The sequence below is a fragment of the Cololabis saira genome, chromosome 3 (genome assembly GCF_033807715.1).
Source record: "Cololabis saira isolate AMF1-May2022 chromosome 3, fColSai1.1, whole genome shotgun sequence".
NCBI lineage: Eukaryota > Metazoa > Chordata > Actinopteri > Beloniformes > Belonidae > Cololabis > Cololabis saira.
This window is the reverse complement of record NC_084589.1, coordinates 38,751,851-38,773,161: the sequence shown is the minus strand read 5'-3', so window position 1 is coordinate 38,773,161 and position 21,311 is coordinate 38,751,851. Positions and strand designations below refer to the sequence as shown.

General features: G+C 40.5%; 1 protein-coding gene across 1 annotated transcript in view; it reads left to right on the top strand.

Annotated features, from left to right (window-relative positions):
- Positions 1–21,311, top strand: part of LOC133439349 (raftlin-like) — a 205,955-nt gene that overhangs the window by 92,260 nt on the left and 92,384 nt on the right. The window contains exon 4 of the mRNA XM_061717474.1: positions 18,948–19,056. Coding sequence (XP_061573458.1) covers positions 18,948–19,056 — 109 coding nt within the window. The remainder of the gene's footprint in view (positions 1–18,947; positions 19,057–21,311) is intronic.

The window sequence follows — 21,311 nt, the reverse complement described above, 5'->3', positions numbered from 1 at the left end:
TAGTCTAGCAAAGAGTTATAAAAATGTGTGATTCTTATATTTTACCTCGAATTTTATGTCTTGGAGACGGTACGAACCCAAGATTTATCTACTTATTTTCAGTTTTTGCTTTTTATGACTTAAACACATGTCAAAAAGTAAGGAAGGTAAGAAAGTTTTTCTTTACCATTTTTTTCCATTGCTGTTCCTCCTCACAGCCTCTAAAAGGCATTCAGTGCTTCACACTGCTGCCTCGCAGCGAAAAAGGTTCCTGGTTCAGTTCTCGGCAGGAGGTTTATGTGTGGGGCGTTCTCCCTGTGCTTGTGTGGCTCCATAAAATATTCATGTTCAGTCGCTCTGGATAAAATTGTCTTCATAATGGAAGTCCTGGAGTTCGTAACAATAGTGCTTCCGTTGTAGTTTTGTCCCATTCTTCCTGCAAAAGCATCGTAAGGCAACAACAGTAGGCGGTCATACTTCACACATCCTTCATCCAGGACGGGTCAGGACTCCAGGAGGGCCGGTCCAGTACCCGAGCTAACTTCTTCCTCAGCCATCCCTTTGTAATTTGTGTAGATTTCGGTTTCTCACTGTAGAAGATTTTGTCTTAGAAACAGCTTTCGTACCTCTAAGTTCACAGTCAGGCAGCGCCTCATGGTGAAAACCTCTGATGCTTTGATGATAACACACTTGAGCTTGGGCGTCCGCGCTAATCAGTCCCCACTTTTAAGGTATCCATGGAAATATCGAGGGTAATGAACATCACTTAACACCCTCCGCTGAATCAGAGCCCACAGGTGGAAGCTGGGAGGAGGAGGAGGGATGTTAAGAGAGTTGAATGCCTCTTAAAGACACCTATGAACCAGATGGACTAACTGGAATAAACTCTGTAGAGGCGTGAGCGGAAACATAAAGTAAAGTCATCATTTGCCCATGTGGTTAGATCAGTCGTTAAGATAAGATGAGATATTCCTTTATTCATCCCTCAGTGGGGGGGGGGGGGATTCACATTGAGCAACAGCAGGACACACAACACACACATGCATACACTTACAGAGAAAAAGGATTAAAAAAAAAGTAAAAAAATATATACAGTATATACAAAAGAAGAAGAAAAATAGTGCAGTATGAGATATTATAAATACAGTGCAACAACAGGTGGGATATGTATGAAAGGAGTACGGTGTAATTGTGCTGAATGAAGGATGGGGATGGTATTGCACATCTTGAATATAATAATACATTATTGAGGTAAAAATAGAAAGATATTGCACATCTTTGTTGTTATTGTCTGTTTGCTACTGTGATCAGGCCTGGTTGTCTGATAGCAGCGGGGAGGAAGGATCTCCGATGAAGCCGGTCGCTGGTGGAGCTCTCCAGGGCTCTGACAGTCTCATGAAGGGGGTGGGAGAACGGTCCATGATGGATGACAGCTTGTCCACCATCCTCCTGTCCCCCAACACCTCCACAAGATCCAGTCTGCAGCCCAAGACAGAGCTGGCTTTCTCTTTTATTATGTAACAAGCGCTCAACACCGTGTATTTTGCCCTGTAACTGAAAAGGTAACTTTAAACCAAGTGGGAAAATAACTTTCTTTATTCTGAAATCGTAACTTTATGAAGTCAGAATTTGAGCCACCGTACAGTATGTGACAAAGATCTCTGAAATGGAGCGACGTTCAGCAGCGGCTGCAGCTTCTCTTTGCAACATTAAGTGCTTATCAGAATCATGGGATGGTGAACAACGGTTCATGACAGTGCCGAGGGATTTAAGATGACAGCTTTATGCTTTTTTGTTGTCTGAATTTGACTAAATTGCTTTAAATGTTTAATGATATCCCTTATTGAAGATGGAAAAAGAAGTCTTTGAGGAACATTATTTTGAAACATTTCAACATCAACATTTCTTGATTCTCTGCAAGTCTTTACTGCTTAAAGCCGTTTTCAGAATACTGGCTGCTGCGTGTGCAGCTCAATAATCAGACTGGTGCAGCAGTCGTCATCAGTCTGCGGGATGTCAAAGTCAAATCCATTAAGCTACAACATAACTGGAAACCTACTATGGGACTGCTGTAACCAGCTTTTGATGTAGTGGCCCATTGCATTATGGGACAGTTGTTTGCGTACTACATACTGCGTTTTTGGACAATCCATGGCATAGGTGTCGAAGCCTTGGCTTCAAGAAATAAAAGTAAAGGTAGACGTTAAAATCAGTGCAGTTCTTTCCTGATTCTTGATTCTTGGTTGATTTGAATTTGCGATACTATATATTTTTTTTTTTTCTGTTTCCCACAGTGAACCAAGACAAGCTATCAATTGTGCTTTCATAAACTGAAATAAAAACTAAACAAATTTAAAAAAGAAGCTCCACAAGTCAACATGGAGTCTCACATTTATCCGACAAGCACAAAGGTGTCGAATGTGAGGAGAGGAGCCTCATTAAGATGTTTTTCCCCGAGCAGAGGGTCCTGGTCCTGAGGCAAACATCTTCTCCGGGGGCCTCAGATGTCTTAGCCGTACTCCTGGGGATAAGATCTTTGTGAGCACAAAATAATGAAGCCATTATAGCTGCTTAAGAAGGCATGTTGAGATTACTAATGTAACTTAATTGGTGTCATTATGCAGAAAAGACTCAGTGGGAGTCAGATTGTAAATGGTACAGAAATGTTGCTCTGCCTGGTTGGTGGCTGACATTAGGGTCTGCATGATAATCATGATAATCATGCTCAGTTATTGTATTATGGATCAGAAATGATTGTGTTATTTGGGATACATTCAAAACCGACTAATTCCCACAACCCCTCGGAATAAACAGTGGAGGTCAGAAAGTCTTTCGGCGGAGCTTCACAGACGCCACAGCATCACGACATCTGCTTGCAGCCCAGCAAGCTGTCGCGTCGGCTCTTTTACTGTTCCAGCCAAAACCGTCTGTGAGGCCCAGAGCTGCCACCGCCCTTACATCTGCCCTCCAGCCCCGTGCCCAAGCCCCCTTTTTTCACAGGAAACACAGGAGTGGGCGTCCAATTCAGTCAGGTCAGGACGCCAGGGAGCCGGGCTACTGGTCATGTTGAAGGGCGTGAAGGTTGCATTTTCTTTTTTCTTCTTTTCAGAGAATCCCTATAAATATAGCATCCTCTGGACATAAAAAAAAACAAAGACCTATTGTGCATTTATAGTGGGCACAAGTGTTGGGAAACCTGAGCAACATGTGTTTCAGACATCAAAGCATGAACCCAAAAAACATTTAAGCTGTTCTTTCCTGACAGCAGCAGTGACATGTAGACAGGCTGAAGTCCCAGCGGCTGCTGTTCCGACTCTGAAACCCCAGCAAAACTCCACACCGGTTAACCAATTCACTGCTGCAGCAGAGTGATGTGTAAAGGGGTTTCACATGCGATTCTGTCCATAGAAAACTCTTAAATCTCGCTTTCTGATGTCTGGAATTCGACGCAATCAGATTCCTCCCAGCCGAAACCACATTCCCGATTGGGAAAAACGCTTTCTGCCGCAAGAAAGAAAAGAAAAGCACAACAACACAACTACCAATCTGCGCTGACATTTTGGTCATTTAGCTAACTGTTTCCCCCCATAGTGACAGCATAATAACTGCAGAAAAGCCAATACTTGATATTACAAGCAACCAAGAGTAAGGAGTGTAATAATCCAAACATCTGCGCCCTGACAGTTCTTCTGCAATCAGATGGATCAGAAACTAAGGGAAGGCTCACTCTGGAAGGAATTGATTGCCTTCCATTGAAAGAAAATAAAGGGATCAAGATGAGGGTAATGCTCCTGGAGGGTGATGAATTTGCCATAAGATAAAGGAAGATGACACTTTATTTTTATTTTTTGAACTCCGTGGATTAGAAAATCTTAGGGTTCAATAGTTCAATAGAGAAATGTAATCAGCAAACATCAACTAGCACATCTAATTGCAGCAGGGGTTGGTTGCAGACGTCAGGGTTTGTTTTCATCCCTTCGTCAGAAACTAATGGCAAGGTTTCCTGCAGTTACCTCCGCTGTGCCATTACTCAAATCAACAAATGAGAACTTAATTTGAGTTTGTCAAACTCTCCATTTTTATCATCATTTCCTGTAATCGTGCAAGACGCTACGACATGCTATTACTGTCAGTAATCTGACAATGGCAGGGGGAGACTGACAGTCCTAAAGGCTTCGTATCTGAGAGGTCTCGGCTCTTCAGGGCCACATTATTATATAAATAATGTTCATAGTGAAGAGAGGCTGCAGACACAAAATAGTGTATACAGTTGTTACAAAATCAGTTTGTGCCCTTGGTGACTGTCATAGACTGCTTTATAAAGATAGACAACACTGTACTGTCAAGTCTTTGTTTAGATTAGGGCTCGGCAACCGACGGCTTTAGAGCCGCATGCGGCTCTCTAGGGGCGCCCTAGTGGCTCCTGGAGCTTTTTCAAAAATGTTTGACCTTTTTTTTCTTATTTTTTTCTTTTTTTTCCTCTTTTTCTCCTTTTTTTTCTTATTTTTTTCTCCTTTTTCTTCTTTTTTTCCTTTTTTTCTCTTTTTTTCGTCCTTTTTCCCTTTAAATACTTTTAAATCTCGACATTTCGACTTTTTTCTCGAAATTTTGACTTCTTCTTTGACATTTCGACTTTTTTCTCAACATTTCGACTTTTTTCTTGACATTTCGACTTTTTTCTCAAGATTGTACTTCAACATTAACCTTGACATTTGAACTTTTTTCTCGAAATTTTGACTTTTTTCTCGACATTTTGGCTTTTTTCTCGAAGTGCATAAAGAAAAAAATTCATTCTAAGGCTTATACAAGACTTTTCATTTTTTGCGGCTCCAGACATATTTGTTTTTTGCGTTTTTGGTCCAATATGGCTCTTTCAACATTTTGAGTTGCCGACCCCTGGTTTAGATAAAGTTAATTAACCCGTGAAGTGAAAAACCACCAAAAACTCCAATACGGCGCGCTGTCATGCAGAGATAACCCTGAAGTAAACCCTAACTCATGCCTGATTTTCAGAAATGCTTATTGAGTTTGCCTAAATGCAGTATGTGAGAAATACCTGGACGGTGCACAACAAGCATTGTTTGTAGAAAGACAAACAATGCTTGTAAAGAAATGGATTAGTACGCATAGGAAGCAGACTGCTTTGCTTTTTTACCTTTGAGGATTCCCTTCCTCGCAATGACATCTGGCTGCCTGGTTCTCTCATTGGCTTTAGATCAAATAAAGATTCGACCAACAGTTCCAGCTATTTGGTATATACTAGCAGCTGACAATGTCTCTGTGATGTTTCAGTCTTTGCTGATTCTTTCTGTTGTTCACACCAAAGGATCTAGTTCTGACAAGAGGGACTAGGTTCACGACTCTGACTTCCTGACACTTTTCTACCGACGAATCAGTTGGCTCTTTGACTGGCAAATTGTCCAGTTTGAAAGAAGGTGAATCACTAGTTTTGATTTCTTATCCAAACCAAGCAGTTTGGGTTAGAAATACACACATTCATACAACACTTTCTTTTCATTTATAACGTTTCTTTTGATCGAGTCTAGAGTATAGTGCAAACTACATCAAACCTCAGATAAATCTGTTGAAAGTGAGGTGAATATCGGCACACTAACATTCAACGGGACTGAAACTGTCCTACGGGCCTTGTGGGTGCACTTTTCTTTGTCTATTAATGGATAAGAGTCTGGCATTCATCATTGTCTCCATAGAGATAACGATGACGATGTTTCCAATCCTGGAAACCTGAAATAACGTAAAAACTCTTTTTGGCGCACACAGATGAAAATTCCTCTAATATTAACTTTAAATGTTTCACATGGTCATATAACAGAAATCCAGTGCAGGGCAGACACACTATCCGCCCTTCATTCCTGTATTTTTTTTGTGCCAATTTAGTAATCACCTCACATCCTGTTGGATGGTATATGTCTGGTTAATTTTCAACATGTGTGGATGTTTGCCCAAATACCCTGCCTTCCCCTCGGCAACGCTAGAGAGGATAGACAAAGAATTATTCTCAGTGAGAGACAAAAGAAAAAGCAGAATGGACTACATTTCTATTTTATTTATTAGCTTCTGCAAAAGAGGACGCCATAAAAGGGAAAAAAGCAATCAAAGAGAAAACACCAGTGGATACAGTGAAAAAGATAGAAGATGAATGTAATAAAAAAAAGAAAAAAAACAGGTTGAAGCTGAATGAAAAGGGCAGAGGAGCCTACCCAACCAGAGACGGGGCCAGGGCTTTATCTCCAGCATCCGTCACCACGGAGACAGCCGCTCACATCAGTATTGGCTCGGGGGAATCCAAATTTCCACCTGGGGATAAAGGGAGGAGAAAAAAGCAGAATCAGAAAGAGAGGCTTTGACTCTTTCTTTTAGCTACCTCACGAATCACAAGATGATGAAAAGGAAGGTGTTGAGGGTTGAGGATGATAGAGTTTATTAGAAAAGGCGTAACTGCAAGAGACAGTTAATCTGTGCAAAAATGAGCTGCTTTTTTTGTTACTGTAGGCAAGGCAAGTTTATTTGTATCGCACAATTCAACACACCATGTAATTGAAAGTGCTTTACATCAACATTAAAAGTGGCAAGACATAGGGCTGTGCGATTAATCGATTTTAAATCTAAATCGGATTTATTAATCACAATCGATGTTAAAAAAAGGAAAATCGGAAAATCGATTTTCCTTTTTTGCAGCTGGCTGCATTACAGACAGAGCTCGTCTAGTCATCTTTGTTTGGTCAAGAAAATTGTAAATGTTGTCACTTTACTAAACTCAAGGAGGATTTACAGTATCTTTCAATTGCACTTCATTCCCAATAGGGAAATTTGTTTGCTATTTTACTTTAAAAATAAAGATAAAATATTTGAAACAATTTATTCCATTGTCTTTTGGAGTTTTACCAAAAAAATCTAAATCGAAATCGAAAATCGGGTTTTCAGAGAAAAAAATCGGGATTTTATTTTTGTCCAAAATCGCCCAGCCCTAGCAAGACACAATTAAACAGTAAATAACAAATAAAATGAAATAAAATTATAAGAAAAGAGGTAAAATAATAAAAAGCACAAGTTGTTAAAAAGTAAGTGCAGTAGAGTCCAGCAGGTACACATCTCATTCTTACAATTAGTCTGGGGCCCCGGGGATATTTTGGTTCAGATTCTCGCAAATTCGCCAAATTTGGCATAGATGTTGTCCATACCATACTTAATCATTTTAAGATGGGTGCCAAGATTGGCGCCCCATGGTGCTGCCATATTGCGCAATCCAATATGGCTGCCACCCCCCAAAAAACGGAAAGGCCTAGAATCATAAATAATACCACTTTTTATGTGTTTTCCGGAGCGTAGAATCTGATTCTGGTGTTATTTCAATGATTTGAGGTCAAGATTACCGCTCAAGGTCAATTTTACTCATCAAAGTTGGTATATAAAGGCAATATAGGGGTATTGTTGCGAGAATTTGCGAGAATCTGAACCAAACGGTCCTTATTTTGCCCCGGGGCCCCCGACTAAATGGCAAGAATTACGTTTCTATACGGTCAAAATGTAGAAAGACCGGGTCAAATACAGTATTACAAAAGTAATCTGTGCCGATTCGTGCGGTGAATTAAACCAATTTGACAATTCTACGTCACAATGCCTGCATTCAGGGCTTATCCATAACTTTGTGCGGTTTTCAAAAATCGTAAGTATTTAATTTAAGAATATGCTTAAATAACAAATAAGATGAAATAAAATGATAAGAAAAGAGGTAAAATAATAAAAAGCACAAGTTGTTAAAAAATAAGAGTACAGAGTAAAAAATAATAGAGTACAGCATTCTATGAAGAATCCGACTCTAAAGACGGAGTAGATTAGCTGACAAGTGTGCAGAAGCTGCGTTTGTTTTAAAAAGCAAACCATGTGTGTGGGCGCGGAAAAAGCTCTGTAGTGGCATCCTGGTGTGAAAGACTCAGTCAACAAGACACTTTCCATGGAGGGTGCCCCGCTCGAGGAGTTCATGCACAGCAGGAACGCTGCAGAGGTTGTGTACATACAGCGTGGTGTCACCTGCAAATGTTAAGACACTTCCAGCGCTGTCATCTCTGGTCAGCGGGGTTATAACTTTACAAACCCTTGACGGTGATTTGTCAGCAGCGGTGGCCAACCCCTGTTACAACCTACCACCGAGAGAAGGAAGAAAGAAAATACCTAAAGACCTGCAATGCAGATGGGATGGATTGGACTGAATGAAAATTTAAAATGTCAACTGTCAAATCTCCTAGTGTTCAATTTGGCCGCGATGGAATAGGGTTACAGTTCAGCAGGCAATGTCTGATGGGATATATTCATCATTATTGGGTAATTGGAAAGAGCGCCCACATGCTCAGGCAGAGAGAAAGTGGGGATAAAAGAGAGAGCGGGGTGAGAGGGAGATGGAGGAGAAAAATACAAAGGTGTAACCGAAAAACCATTACAGCGGATTCACGTGCCTGAAATTATTCATAAATATTTGAAAATGTGACATTAGAACAGATACTCTGTATTATTAAAGTGCCACAAAGGCAGAGTCCTAAATATGAGTTCAGATGCCTCCCGACTGTATCGTCATGGCAATAGATAAGAGGAGGTGGAGGTGGAGGTGAGAAGGTGGATGCGATCTTTGCTTCGGATGGAAAAGGTCTTAAAAAAAACAATTTAAAAAAAACGTATGCTAATAAATTCACTAAACAGAAAGGTTTTTTCAGCCTCGACTTTCTTTCTGCATGCTGCATGAGAGAATAGCATTCATTATATACAGAAAGTGCCTTTTAACTTTTCTAAAGCAATTTTCCGAGATGGGTAGCATTAAAGTAATAATCCAAAGCAATTCACTCAGTCTTCTCTGGCAATGCTTCGTTTCTACTTTTGAAACAAAAATCTTTTATGAAATGGAAAGAGGAGATGTATCCTGGAAGATCTACGAAATTGTTTCCAAGGTGATGGACTTGCACAACTTCTTTAACCACGAAATGTTGTTTTTTCTTTAATTAAAAAACCTTTTTTTCTATTTTTATTAGTGGCTGCTGTTGTTTGGACCCTGCCTGTCTTTGGTCTTTCTCCCATTTCTTTGTGTGAATGTGGGTTTGCATTTTTGGTTGAATCTCTCAACCAGCCTGAATGTGTTTATTGTGCCATTTCATCACTGAGTGTTCCTTTTGTAACACACAATTTCAGTCTTTGATGAGAGTTTTTAGATTCAAGATTACGTAAACATGAGAAGAGCAGGGGTAACATGAGTAACCAGTGACTTCACTGGAATTTCTCTTATCTAATCTTTTCTTATCTAATCTTATTGCAGTTTTCTGAGTACATCTTTGAGCCAGCGAGTTTTCACCACCATAAGTCCAAGTGCTCATGTATAAAGATTATCATGGCAGGCAGGATATCTTTTCCACAATCCGTACATATTTCCTCTACCATCTGTATTCGTATTCATGTAGTTTACCATCAAGGCTAAAAAACAAGATGCTTCTCCAATTCAATTAGATTTTATTTATATAACGTCTATTACAATACAGATGGTCTCCAGGCGCTTTTCAGAGACCTCGAAGATGACCCCCTAGCGAATATTTAAAGAAACAATGGCAAGTAAAAATAGGAGAGAAAAAAAGTGGGAGAAAAACCTTTGAGCCAAACAGCGGCAAGAATAGAAAAACTCCCCTTTAAGAGGGAAAAAACCTTGATCAGGACCTGGATCACAAGGGGTGACCCTCTCGCTGGAGGCCAGCCGGGTAGAGGAGGAAAACAGGAGGGAGAGAAAAGCAAAGAAAAACTAATCAGACATTTATTCTATGAGATCTGAGTCCTGATTGTTCCATTACTAAATTAATCACTTTTGCCATGGATGACAAGTAATTTATCAACCACAACAACAACGACTGAATAGCGTATGATATTCCATAAATACATTTAGAACAGGGGTCGGCAACCTGCGGCTCCAGAGCCGCATGCGGCTCTTTAGCGCCGCCCTAGTGTTTTTAATAATGTTTGACCTTTTTTTCCTTTTTCCCCTTTTTTTTCTCTTTTTTTTCTTTTTTTTCTTCTTTTTTCCTTTTTATCTCTTTCTTCCCTTTTCTTTTTAATCTCAACATTTCGACTATTTTCTCGAAGTTTTGACTTTTTCTCGACATTTCGACTTTTTTCTCGACATTTCAACTTTTTTCTCTCAACATTTTCACTTTTTTCTCAACATTTTCATTTTTTTCTCAACATTTCGACTTTTTTCTCGACATTTCGACTTAAGTGCATAATGAAAAAAAAATCTTCCCCAGTTATAACTAATATAGATACACAACCAGAGGTGGACAGAGCACTCGACCTCAGTACTTGAGTAAGAGTACAAATACTACTGGTCAAAATTTACTCCGTTACAAGTAAAAGTAGCTCAGTCCAAATATTACTCGAGTAAGAGTAGAAAAGTACTTGCTTTTAAAGGTAGTTAAGTATCCACAAGTAAATGCTTTTAAATTTACTTTAAGTAAAAGTAAGAGTAAGAGTAAATTTCTTATTTTCCACATCAGTAAATTACTATATTTTTTCTAAATTAATTTAAGGATCTTTGAACTCTTGTTTCTGAGAATTCGATGTTGAGTTGTTGAAAGCAGAGAGGTAGATCTGCTTCGGCAGACACAATAAACATTTGAAAATAAATGCCTGTGGTTTGTCTGTGCCCTCGTTTTTTACTCGGTCGAACTCAAACATTGAGTTAAGATACGGCCAAGGATTTTGTGAAAGTCCCTGCTCCGAGTCTGGCTCATTATCAGACTCAGACGACTCAGCGGATTGTCTTTCTTCTCCTGACGCAGGCGTAGCCATTGTTGCGGCTATGTCTTGACAAACGCAGGCTACTTTGGCGGTATCGTTTTGAGGAGGCTTGACGTATTTCCGCTTTACTACATCCCAGTGGAGAGCGTGCACTGTGATAGGTCTCCTCCTTTGACAAAAACAGCTTGTGTCCAATAGGATTTTAGGGAAGAAGAAAAAAGAGCAGACCTGAAAGTAACGAGTACTTTTCAGCCTTCCTAGAAATTTACTCGAGTAAAAGTAAAAATATTTGTCTTGGAAATGTATTCAAGTAAGAGTAATAAGTACCAAAGAAATCTAATACTCAAGTAAAGTACAAATCCTCTGGATATGTACTTAAGTACAGTACTCAAGTAAATTTACTCCGTTACTGTCCACCACTGTACACAACCCAGGGTACGTTTTTATGTGAGACTGGGTTGAGATACATGCAGCATGTGTTATATATATATATATATATATATATATATATATATTATATATTATATATTATATATATATATATTATATATTATATATTATAAGGCTTATACAAGACTTTTCATTTTTTGCGGCTCCAGACATATTTGTTTTTTGTGTTTTTGGTCCAATATGGCTCTTTCAACATTTTGGGTTGCCGACCCCTGATTTAGAATATTTAGTGGATGTTTTAGTACTTATAATTGTGGGATTCCTTCAGGTTCAAATTTGAGGGTTTTACTTTCAAATCTTTAGTAAATGCTTGCCTTCTCCTTTTTAAGTAATCATCTCAAGTCCAAAGAAGTCAGTCATGACTGAGACGATGACAGAGGAAACGAAGAAAAAAACAAATAAGAAACTGAATTGTGCAGGCATTCGAAAGAAAAAGACGGTTAGTCAAAACAATAAAAGGTGATGACTCAACACACCAGGCTCAGGTGGGAGAAGCAGAGATTTCTCCAGCCCGAGAGGATCCCGAGTGTAAACAAACAAATATTAAACTTGGACATTTTTTATGGTGCTTGGGTGTCCACAGGAAACAATGATGTGTCAACAGAATCACTTTTCATACTTCAGTGAGCTCGGTGTAATTGGAAACCACAGATTTACAAATGGCGTTGCCATCACACGGGCGAAAAACAAATCCCAAAGCAAGCCATTAACAGGTAATACACAATTAGTTTCCACGTGAACGTTTGCGCTCCGGCGGGAGTGATTAGGTCCAGCGCAAGATGTTTTATGGTGAAACAAAGCCTGCGACCCATCTGTGGTGAGAGATGGCTGAGCAGAGCAGGTGTAGTCGCCCAGGAGGGAGCGCCACGTAGGTGGGAAGGCATTCGTTCGACGCCCGTCTAACCGCAGGAGGCCTCCGAGGTTGACAGCTGGTGCTGCATGCTGCATGAAAAGTCGCAGATTCACACAGAGAAGTTGGACTGCAGGTGATGCAGCTGCTATTTTTAACCCGAGGCCTCCCTACAGGTGCGAATACTTCATTTCAGTTGCTGTTCTTTCCAACCTCCTTCCTCCATCCGTCTCTGATGTTCAGCCTCCCTCCATTTAGACTCTCACAATCCCCTTTTCACATTTCCTTGGAAAAGTCACACATTCTTTGCGACAAAGAGCATGAAATGAAGTCAAATTATAGCGAGTAAGCGGTAGATCTGGATTTAAAATGTCAAACGGAGATGGACTCATTTTGAATGATTAACTTTTCATTTCTCCACCAGATTGTTAGTCATTATGAAAAAGACTTTTTCCATTTCCCCTTTTGAAGCGGTCTCAAGACTTGGCACAAAGTGACACCTGCAGAACCAGTAGAAAAAGCTCAGAGAATAAAGAAATAATATATTTTCTCAGTTTTGTTTAGTGAAGAAATGTCTGCAGCAGCCGTGTGGCTGTGAGTTTCAGGCTAACAGTACTTGTTTTGGCAGATCAGCAGGCTTCTGCTGTTGCACGTTTAAATGTTATGACTGCATAAAAAAAGATCTAAAGTTAGATGGGGCATGTGAAGATTAGAATAAGCTCAGCTTGTATCTTGAGCAGCAGTTGTCAGCGACAGTAGAACGGGCACTTTTTTTTTTTTGTATTAATCTGTCCGCCCATCACCACTGAAGAGGCTCAAAAAGCTTCTAATGGGCTTTTCCACCTAAGTGGTTCCAGTTCTGGTTCAGTAACTAAGAAGGTCTTCACTTTCCAACAGTCAACTTGGAAATGGACATTTTTCCCACAGTGGTTGGTGGATTTCAATATCAACCAGCAACTTAATTCTTTATTTTTTCAAGCCAGCCACTTTTATGAGTTTCATGTAAGAAATTATATCATAAACATAGAATAGAATAGAAGACTTTATTGATCTCCCAGAGGAGAAATTCAGTCGTGCAGCAGCCAAAACACACACACGCTTTATACAAAAAATTTAAAATAGAAATAACCAATAAATAGTTAAATAATAAAAAAGAGCAATATAAAAAGTAGAAAAGGAGTATGTACAAGACAGAAAAAAATAGTAAACACCAAAAAAACTGATAATATTTACAAAATATGTACAGATATTTTCAAAAATACGTGAGGTATTTAGTGGTTATTGCACTCGGTTTATTGAAATCCTGTTTTTTTTAATACTATATTTCCTTTTTATACAACAACAAACTAAAAGAAAGCTGCAGAGGTTGGAGGTCCATCCCCTGTGGAGTTGGTTCATGTGCCTTTGAGGAGCGGGTCCTACCCACAGCTCAACAGTGTGACCATCTTCTCCATCAGGGTTGTCTTCAGGCTTATTAGCCACCATAGCAGCTGTTTCCTTAGGCACGGACTCTCCCAGGATGTTTTTCTTTACATGGAAGTGGCACTTGGATGACATAACTGCTTTTAATTCCAGTTTTGTCATCCCAACAATACAGCCGTTGTTCGTTCTGAAGCATACTGGAGGCACGCCAAACAGAGCATAGTGTGGCTACCGTGGGATCCACTGTTGCCAGATTCTCCCTTTTTTTTAATCAAAAATTGAAAATAATAAAATAAAAAAAAGCTTTTTTTTTTGGTTGCCTTGTGGCTCCTTTTTGTTTTTTTTGTCAGCCATCCATATCTTTCAACTCATGCTCTACTAAGACATTATTTTTATGTAAGGGAACAGACAAAAAGTGAAAACTTGTGGTGATTTTGGCCTGATTTATTGGACTCATATCTAGATGAGGTGTAGGGTCTAGAAACGATCCACTGGGCATCCCCAAGGAGCCACATCACTGGTTGCTTATCAAACTGCCTTTGCACGCACTTGGTCAGCACTATAATCAATCAGTCCAATGAACCGGGCGACAGAAACAATGGGAGAGTCTGTTGGGTAGAAGAGGAACTTTTGTCACAGCCGGCCAGTAAAACACCAAATACATCTGTAGAAAAAAGGCTCCAAAGTCAGTGATTTATAGTGTTCAGTTATGATTTGATATCTTTTAATCGTTGTTAATCTGTGTTTGCGTGAGTGTTGATTTGTGGGATTTATTGGCGTCTATGTGAGTGACGTCACAGTTAAGTTGTTCTGATGTTGGACTGCATGTGTGCATAAATGACAAGTGAGTAATTTAGTTATGTCAGCTGTGATGTGGTCGCAAGTTAGCAGGACTGTTTTTTTTACATGTGTCAGTTTTGTGAAGTTTATTTACTTTATTGAAGGCGTCTTCTCCGAACGCACGCCGGTTGATTAGCCGCTTAGCTTCTGCTGTTAAATGTGGCAACTTCCATTTCATGCTTCTTTGTTTGCTGGTTGGTTCGGGAGCATTAAACGAATGTAACCACTGCACAGTAAAGCGACGGCAGTAGTTTAGTTTGCATTTTTAATCCAATATTTGCCGCCAATTCGGCACAGGAAGTGTCCCATTTCAGATTTTCAAAATAAGGGTTCATTACCGGAAGTATGACGTTTATATTTCTTGTAACTTCACATAAGAGAATACGATTGTAATATGATTGTCAACCTTATTTATTTTTGTTTAGAAACAACTGGTAGAAGTTGAAGTTTTAGTTTATTTATTCTTACTTTGTTGTATCTGTTATTATTCCTTCTAGGAAATCACACACTTATTTGTTAAAGTGTGACTACAATAAAGTACTGAAGCAATCCGAGATCAGCCTCAAAGTACGTTCTCCACCTATACTCTTTATGGGTGGATTTAGTAACACCACCCCTAAACCAGAAGAGTGTTTCCTGCCCTTCAGCATCTACCTTGCAAGAAATGATTTGTGTGCCATCTGTCAAATCTTTAAAGAAAAAAACAGCCTTTAATCCTCAGCTACAGTCATCTACACTGTTTACATCCAAATGACATCCCCAATCTGTCATCTTCATGTTAACCTCGCCCAGATACTTTCTCTACAAGGATAGGTCGACTCCCCGTGGGTTTGGGGCATAGTTAATTAGCTCGAATAGATGCTCGAATAACTCGAATAGATGGTACCTGCAAAGCAAATTAAAATTTGCTAGCAGTTCATCCAGATTTCTATAGATGTTTTTGTGTCTTGCGTAAAATGTCCCGGTGAGACAAATGGATACAGGATACAGTTTCCGTGATGGAGTGTCAAAAAAGTCTCTGTTGCTATTTTTTTTGACTACACCCAAATAACTTCAATTTGGGGGTGGAAGTTCAAATTTCTAATTCTAATCCAGTATAACGCACCTTTTCAGAGCCAGGGCAACTGAGCCAACTCAATCCCCGATACTCCGCTGGGATGGATGCAAGAACTGGTTGCATCAGTTACGTATAATGACTGCGCTATAAAGAAGGAATAAATGAAAATGAATTAAGAAAACCAAGCAGCTGTTGTCCTTGGAGAAGAGTATCTCTAGGGAACTGTGGTATTTGATGTGATTAACTACGGAGCGCTCGAGTCGCGGGGACATGGTGGAGGAAGGAAAATGAGGGAACTTTTGACATATATTGCAAAATATTTGTGTTATATTGCAAAAATATTTAGGTTATTATGCAAAACTTTTGCAAAGGTTTCTGAGTGGGACACAAATGGATTTGGTCTCTTGCTGCAACAATGGAAGAAGACACATCTGCATCTGCATGTGGACAGTTAATTTATTTTTATTCTCACCTTGGCCTCAAATATGAAGACATTAAGTCAGTGCTGGAGGGCAGGCGCAGAGGTTATAATTGAGAGCGACATCTTAAGCAGATTCTCCGTGATAGGGGGCTTGTTCTTCGCAAGGGCTTCTCAAGTGTAGCCGCTTTGTTTGACTTCGGCTGCAAGAACCATGACGTGATGAAGTGGAAAAACAGCTTTTCACTGTCATTGATTGTAAATGCTGTTTTCTGTCTTAATCAATGAACATTGTTAGCTAGTTAATCATCACCTACTGGTGTATATGGATCCCCATTACAAACTGAGTACATTAAGGCGCTCTCTGGTTCTGTTTACACCTGGTATTAAAATCCACCCTGAGTGATCCGATCACAAGTCGATTGTTTTGATTAGACCAGTTAGGTGCAATTCTTCTTTTAAATCATATACTTTGTGTTTGTATATTTTCCACATGCATGATAGCTCCAGGAGTGAACAGATGTCTTTGGAGCTGTCCACTTGTGAGAGGATGACCCAGGACGGATTTTAATACCAGGTGTAAACAGGGCTTATGTTTGAGGAAAAACAAAATAGTTCTGAAAGCAGCTTAAAGTACCATTTTCCTTTGAATATTTAAAGGAATATTTGCTTGCTTTTTAGAGCTCCTAAAAAACGTTTCACAGTTGAGCCACCTCTGACGTGACTACCAGCAGCACCGGGTTCACCGTGGTCTAAAAAGTGTATTTATTCAATTCAATAATCCAACAAACAAGCAAACAGAGTAGGAAATGTGCTACAAATACATATACATGCTTCAATGTGCAGATATAAACAATTATTGACATAAAAGGAAATAAAGAATTTGAACCTTAAATACATAGTATTTCATTCAACCAAAGTTTTTGGAAGGAAAAAAAGAGGAAAGCCTAGAGCAAATGTTCCTTGATGGTCCTCCTGTCTGCAGTGATCATAAAAGGCCCATTGTATATTATAGACTATTGTAATTGATTTGGTAATTGTGTCGAAGTAAAGGAAACTCAAGTTCCCAAGATTTTTATGGTTGTCAAGCAATCACACTGTACAGCAGTGAACAATAGTGTTTTCACTCTGAAGCATTAAATGAAGGAAATTACACAGAAATTATAATTGGGCTCTTTTTGGACAATGAAAAAAAAACATAGACTCATCAAGTGAATCCTTGAAATGACACTGAAAGAGAAAAATTGAAATAAAAGTACACTTATTATGCTCTTGGACTTCCTTTTGAATTGTAAAAAAAAAAAAAAGTCTTTTGTCCCTTAAAAACCTCTAAAAACTTTAAAGGGGCACTTGAGAGGGCAATTTGTTTCCCAGAGGCTGAACGAGCTGTTGAGGAAAAGAGGGATGACTGACTTGTAGAATATTTCACTCTCTACCGATTTAGTTTCTGGTTATCACTAGAATATCTATCTATCTATCTATCTATCTATCTATCTATCTATCTATCCATCTATCCATCTATCCATCCATCCATCCATCCATCCATCGGTCGTTATGGCTTTAAATGGAATCTAAATGAATAAACCTGGCAATATTGATGAAATGTATTTAATCCTGGACCTGAATTTAAAGCCCAGTTGTATCTTGAGTATAGTAGATTTTAGGTCATTGTTCTTGTTTGGGTGGAATACCTCACCCGTGCTTCTCCAAACGTACCTCAGCTCACGATGGATAAACCCCTCAGTTGTTGCCTCAGCTGACCATAAAAGTCCTTTTAGAAAGCAGAGTTGTTGGTCTGCTATTGTTCAGACGTTAATTCAACATCCCTGACTTCTGTAAGTCTGTAACGTTTCTTCTCAGATCTGCACTTCCTCTGACTTCCCTGATGTTTGTGTGTTGGTGAGTTCAAGAGGCGGCACCAAAGAAATGGTTTTTATGTTAGTTTCAGCAGGATGCTGTAAGACTGCAGCTCTGGAAGTACTTGTTGCATCTTTAAGCTCACACATGTCTTTATGTATAATTCTGATCCTGTGATTATGTCAGAAAACATACAACAGGCTTTAGTCTTCTGTTTTCTTTCTGTTGAGAAAATATTTATTCACAAACACGTTTCAAACTTCAATAAAGGCACGACTTCTATAACCATAATGAATGTAAATAAACTTTTGTCAGATACTGTATATTTATTTATTTTCCTTCTTTCTTTCCAAATTTCAAATGAGATGTTTATTTCCGGCTTAACGAGAGCCAGGAGCTGGTGATCTTAGCTTTGGAGAAATACTGACGCTGGAAGAAAGACGTTAGCATTGCTTCGCCTTAAAGGAGACACATGGTGCCCCTTCCCTCCAATTTTTTTTTAAAATGTTTGTGGCGTGAATTTCATTTACTTCTACAGAGTTACCAAATCAATTCAACCAGTCTGCCAGAGAAAAATAAAAAACAGAGAGGAGTCCTGGCGTGTCCTGTGAAGCTGCAAGTGCAACCTTCGATAGACACAGCTGCTTGCACGCATGCATGCACGCACGCTCGTACCCTCCCTCACATCAGGTGTCCGTGTAAAGCCAGAGGTCACGCTGGGCTCACAGTCGCACAGACAACCACAGCGTGTGCATGCAAGCTGTGCTACACACTGAGGAAAAGGTTGGACGGGGCTTCTTTGCCTTGTCAACAGGATAAGAAGCAGGGAGATAGAAGCTGGGGCAGAAGTCTCCCCTGGGCTGGCTGGGATTTCCTCCAGAGGACAGAAAGGGAAAATAAAGCACTATATAAATAGATTCTCCCCGCTCAAAATAGTGATCTGGCCTCAGCAGGGAGGGCCGGGGGAGACACAGGCAGACTGGATTTGCATTGAATTTCCTGCTCTCCGTGCATGTTTTCTTTCATCCATGTGGATTTTTGTTTCACTAAAGTGTTATTGTATTTTTGCTCTCACCTCCCACAGGGCAACGATAACATTAACAAAGCTGCTTGATGCTGTGTAATTTGTTGATATGGGTTTTTCTGTGTGTATTTGATGGCATTTTATTCAGTTTGATGATTCTGAATGTGTGTTTGCACCCTTGTGCATTGTGAGCACTTGTCCAGCCTGGTTGGCTGAGAGGCTGGAACTCATTGTCCTCTCTTGTCCGCTGTGGTACGTGCAGGGTGGAAAGGAGCCCGACGGTGACCCCGCCGCACAAGCTGCAGCTGGAAGAGTGTCTGTCTGCAGGGCAGGTGCCCACGCCGGAGCTCATCCAGGGATACGTCAAAAAGGTAGGTAGAGACGGCTGGTTTTAGCTTTCGCCCAGCTGGAAAGATTGCTGTGGGAAGAAGAGGGAGATGGAGAGAACAAAAAACTAAAATGTCCAAACAGGAGAAGAGAACTCAATACTCATAAACTCAGTCTGCTACCAGGCAAATGGCTTTTTCCCAGCATGTCAGCAAGTCCGAAGGCCCAGAGAACACAACATTTATATATTTAAGCTGTAATTCTTCGAACAGACCAAATGGCTGTGCCGCTGCCATCAGGCTGAGGCCTGGTAATAGCAGCTTGTCACTAAAAGCTTGGGGGTTGAGGTTGCACGTTAAGAGCACTGTTTTAGAAGATTGCAATAAAATTACTATTTTATGTAATTGCCCACTTAGAGCTTCACGAAACACAATGGGTTTGTTTAGCAAAATGCGTGTGCTTTTGGAGATGTCGGCTACGAATTAGAAGTAAGGCGTCCTTCACTTCCACGCGTTGGTGGCGTCAACGACGTTGCTGTCCATAGACGGTAAAACGGGTGAAAAGGGTTACGTCAGGTGCTGCCACGATGAACTGGAGGCTGAAACACCCGCTGAAACACCCTCTGAAACACCCGCTGACAAATGTGAGTGAGTGCCCGGACATCTCCCGCCTTTGATTTTGTCATCAACCTGCCCAAATACAGTTTTCTGTCCAGTTGTTCCAAGTCCCGGCAAATTCGTGTGGCTCAGCAGGAAGTGTGCAGAGTTAAAGTATAGTATATAGTATAGTTATTCATTTGATATAAAACAGTAAAAAAAGATCCAAACCTATTGATTTTATCTTTTTTTCAACTAGAAACCTCCGGCCCTGAGTATCTCAGTGGATTGAGTGGGCGCCTTTTACGTGCAGATAGTGCAGGTTCGAGACCCAGCCTGTTGCTCTTTGCTGCGTATCTTCCTCTCTCTCACCCCTTTTCCACCAAACTGGTTCCTGAGCTGGTTCTGGGCCAGTGCTGGTTCTGGTTCACAACTCGTTCAACTTGCAAACCAGCTGAGAACCGGTTTGGGTTTCCACAACTCGGGTGCTAAGTGGAGCCACGTCATTATGTAGCTGCAAACGTCAGTTACGTCGCTGTAAACGTTAGTTTCGTCGCTTCGAACGTCAGTTATGTCGCTGCGTTTGCATTGCTGTAAAAGTTGAAGCAACAACAAGGTACTTGCTCTAACAGGACTTGGTCCACGTAGCACCTCCGTGGACACATCTCTAAAAGACAGGTTGTCTCCTCTTCAGACCACTGCTGCTTTGCTGCATCCAGATTAATTCTTCTTTGAAAATGTCTCCAGTCTTGCTACTGCCGTTGATCTTAATAACTCCGCCCCCTCCGCTTACGTAAGTGGTTCTTTCCTCTGGCCAAGCAAAGAGTTGGTGCTACCTTGGAACCGGTTTTTCTGGCCCGGAGCCAGTTCTTTATCCGTGGAAACAGAAAGCCCGGTTCCAAACTCAGCACTGGCCCAGAACCAGCCCTGCAACCAGTTTGGTGAAAGGGGGGTATGTATCTCTCTTTTTATACCTACTTTCAATAGAGACCAGTAAAAACAAAAAGAATGCAATATTATTAAGTTGCGTCTTCTCGTGCCGTCTTCCTGGAATTACTGGCTTTGGTCTTTGTTTTGTGGCGTTCTCTGGATCCAATCAGTCCCTACTTGGTTCTTGTAGTGGGTTCTGACAAGGACCAACCAACCTGTCGCACATACGTCCATTACCTCCGCCGCTGGAGGGGGGGGCTATGGAACCTGCAGCCGGTGAATGCTCAGCCTCTCGCCAACAAAATTTTTATTTTGAAGGATTTCTTCATGTGCCGCTGGCTGGATTTTTCTGTGTCTGATGGAAACGTGGACGCCCATCAGTGAGTCCAGCGCTCTTTGTGAACGTTAGCCCCCTGGCTGCCGGCTTTTCAACGTTCCGAGGTCGTCGGGCCGTGGGGACCACTTACAAGGACCACTCCACTTGTAAACAGGTCACCCGGACATCATATTCCATCTTTGAACCGAGTTTATTCGATTTTGGCTCCGTTTCTCTGATGTTGTTTGCTGTTGAATACAGACCACCCAAGTACAGGAAAGACGTCGTTGGAGACTTTGGTTATTTCCTAGACGGAATAATGCCTGACTATGACTGCGTTTTGAATCGTTGGTGATTTTAATATCCACATATGTTGTCCCGTGAAGTTTTTGGCCGAAGACGTTTTCAAACTTATTGACTCTTTCATTTTGCTCAGCGTGAGTCTACTCCCCCTCCG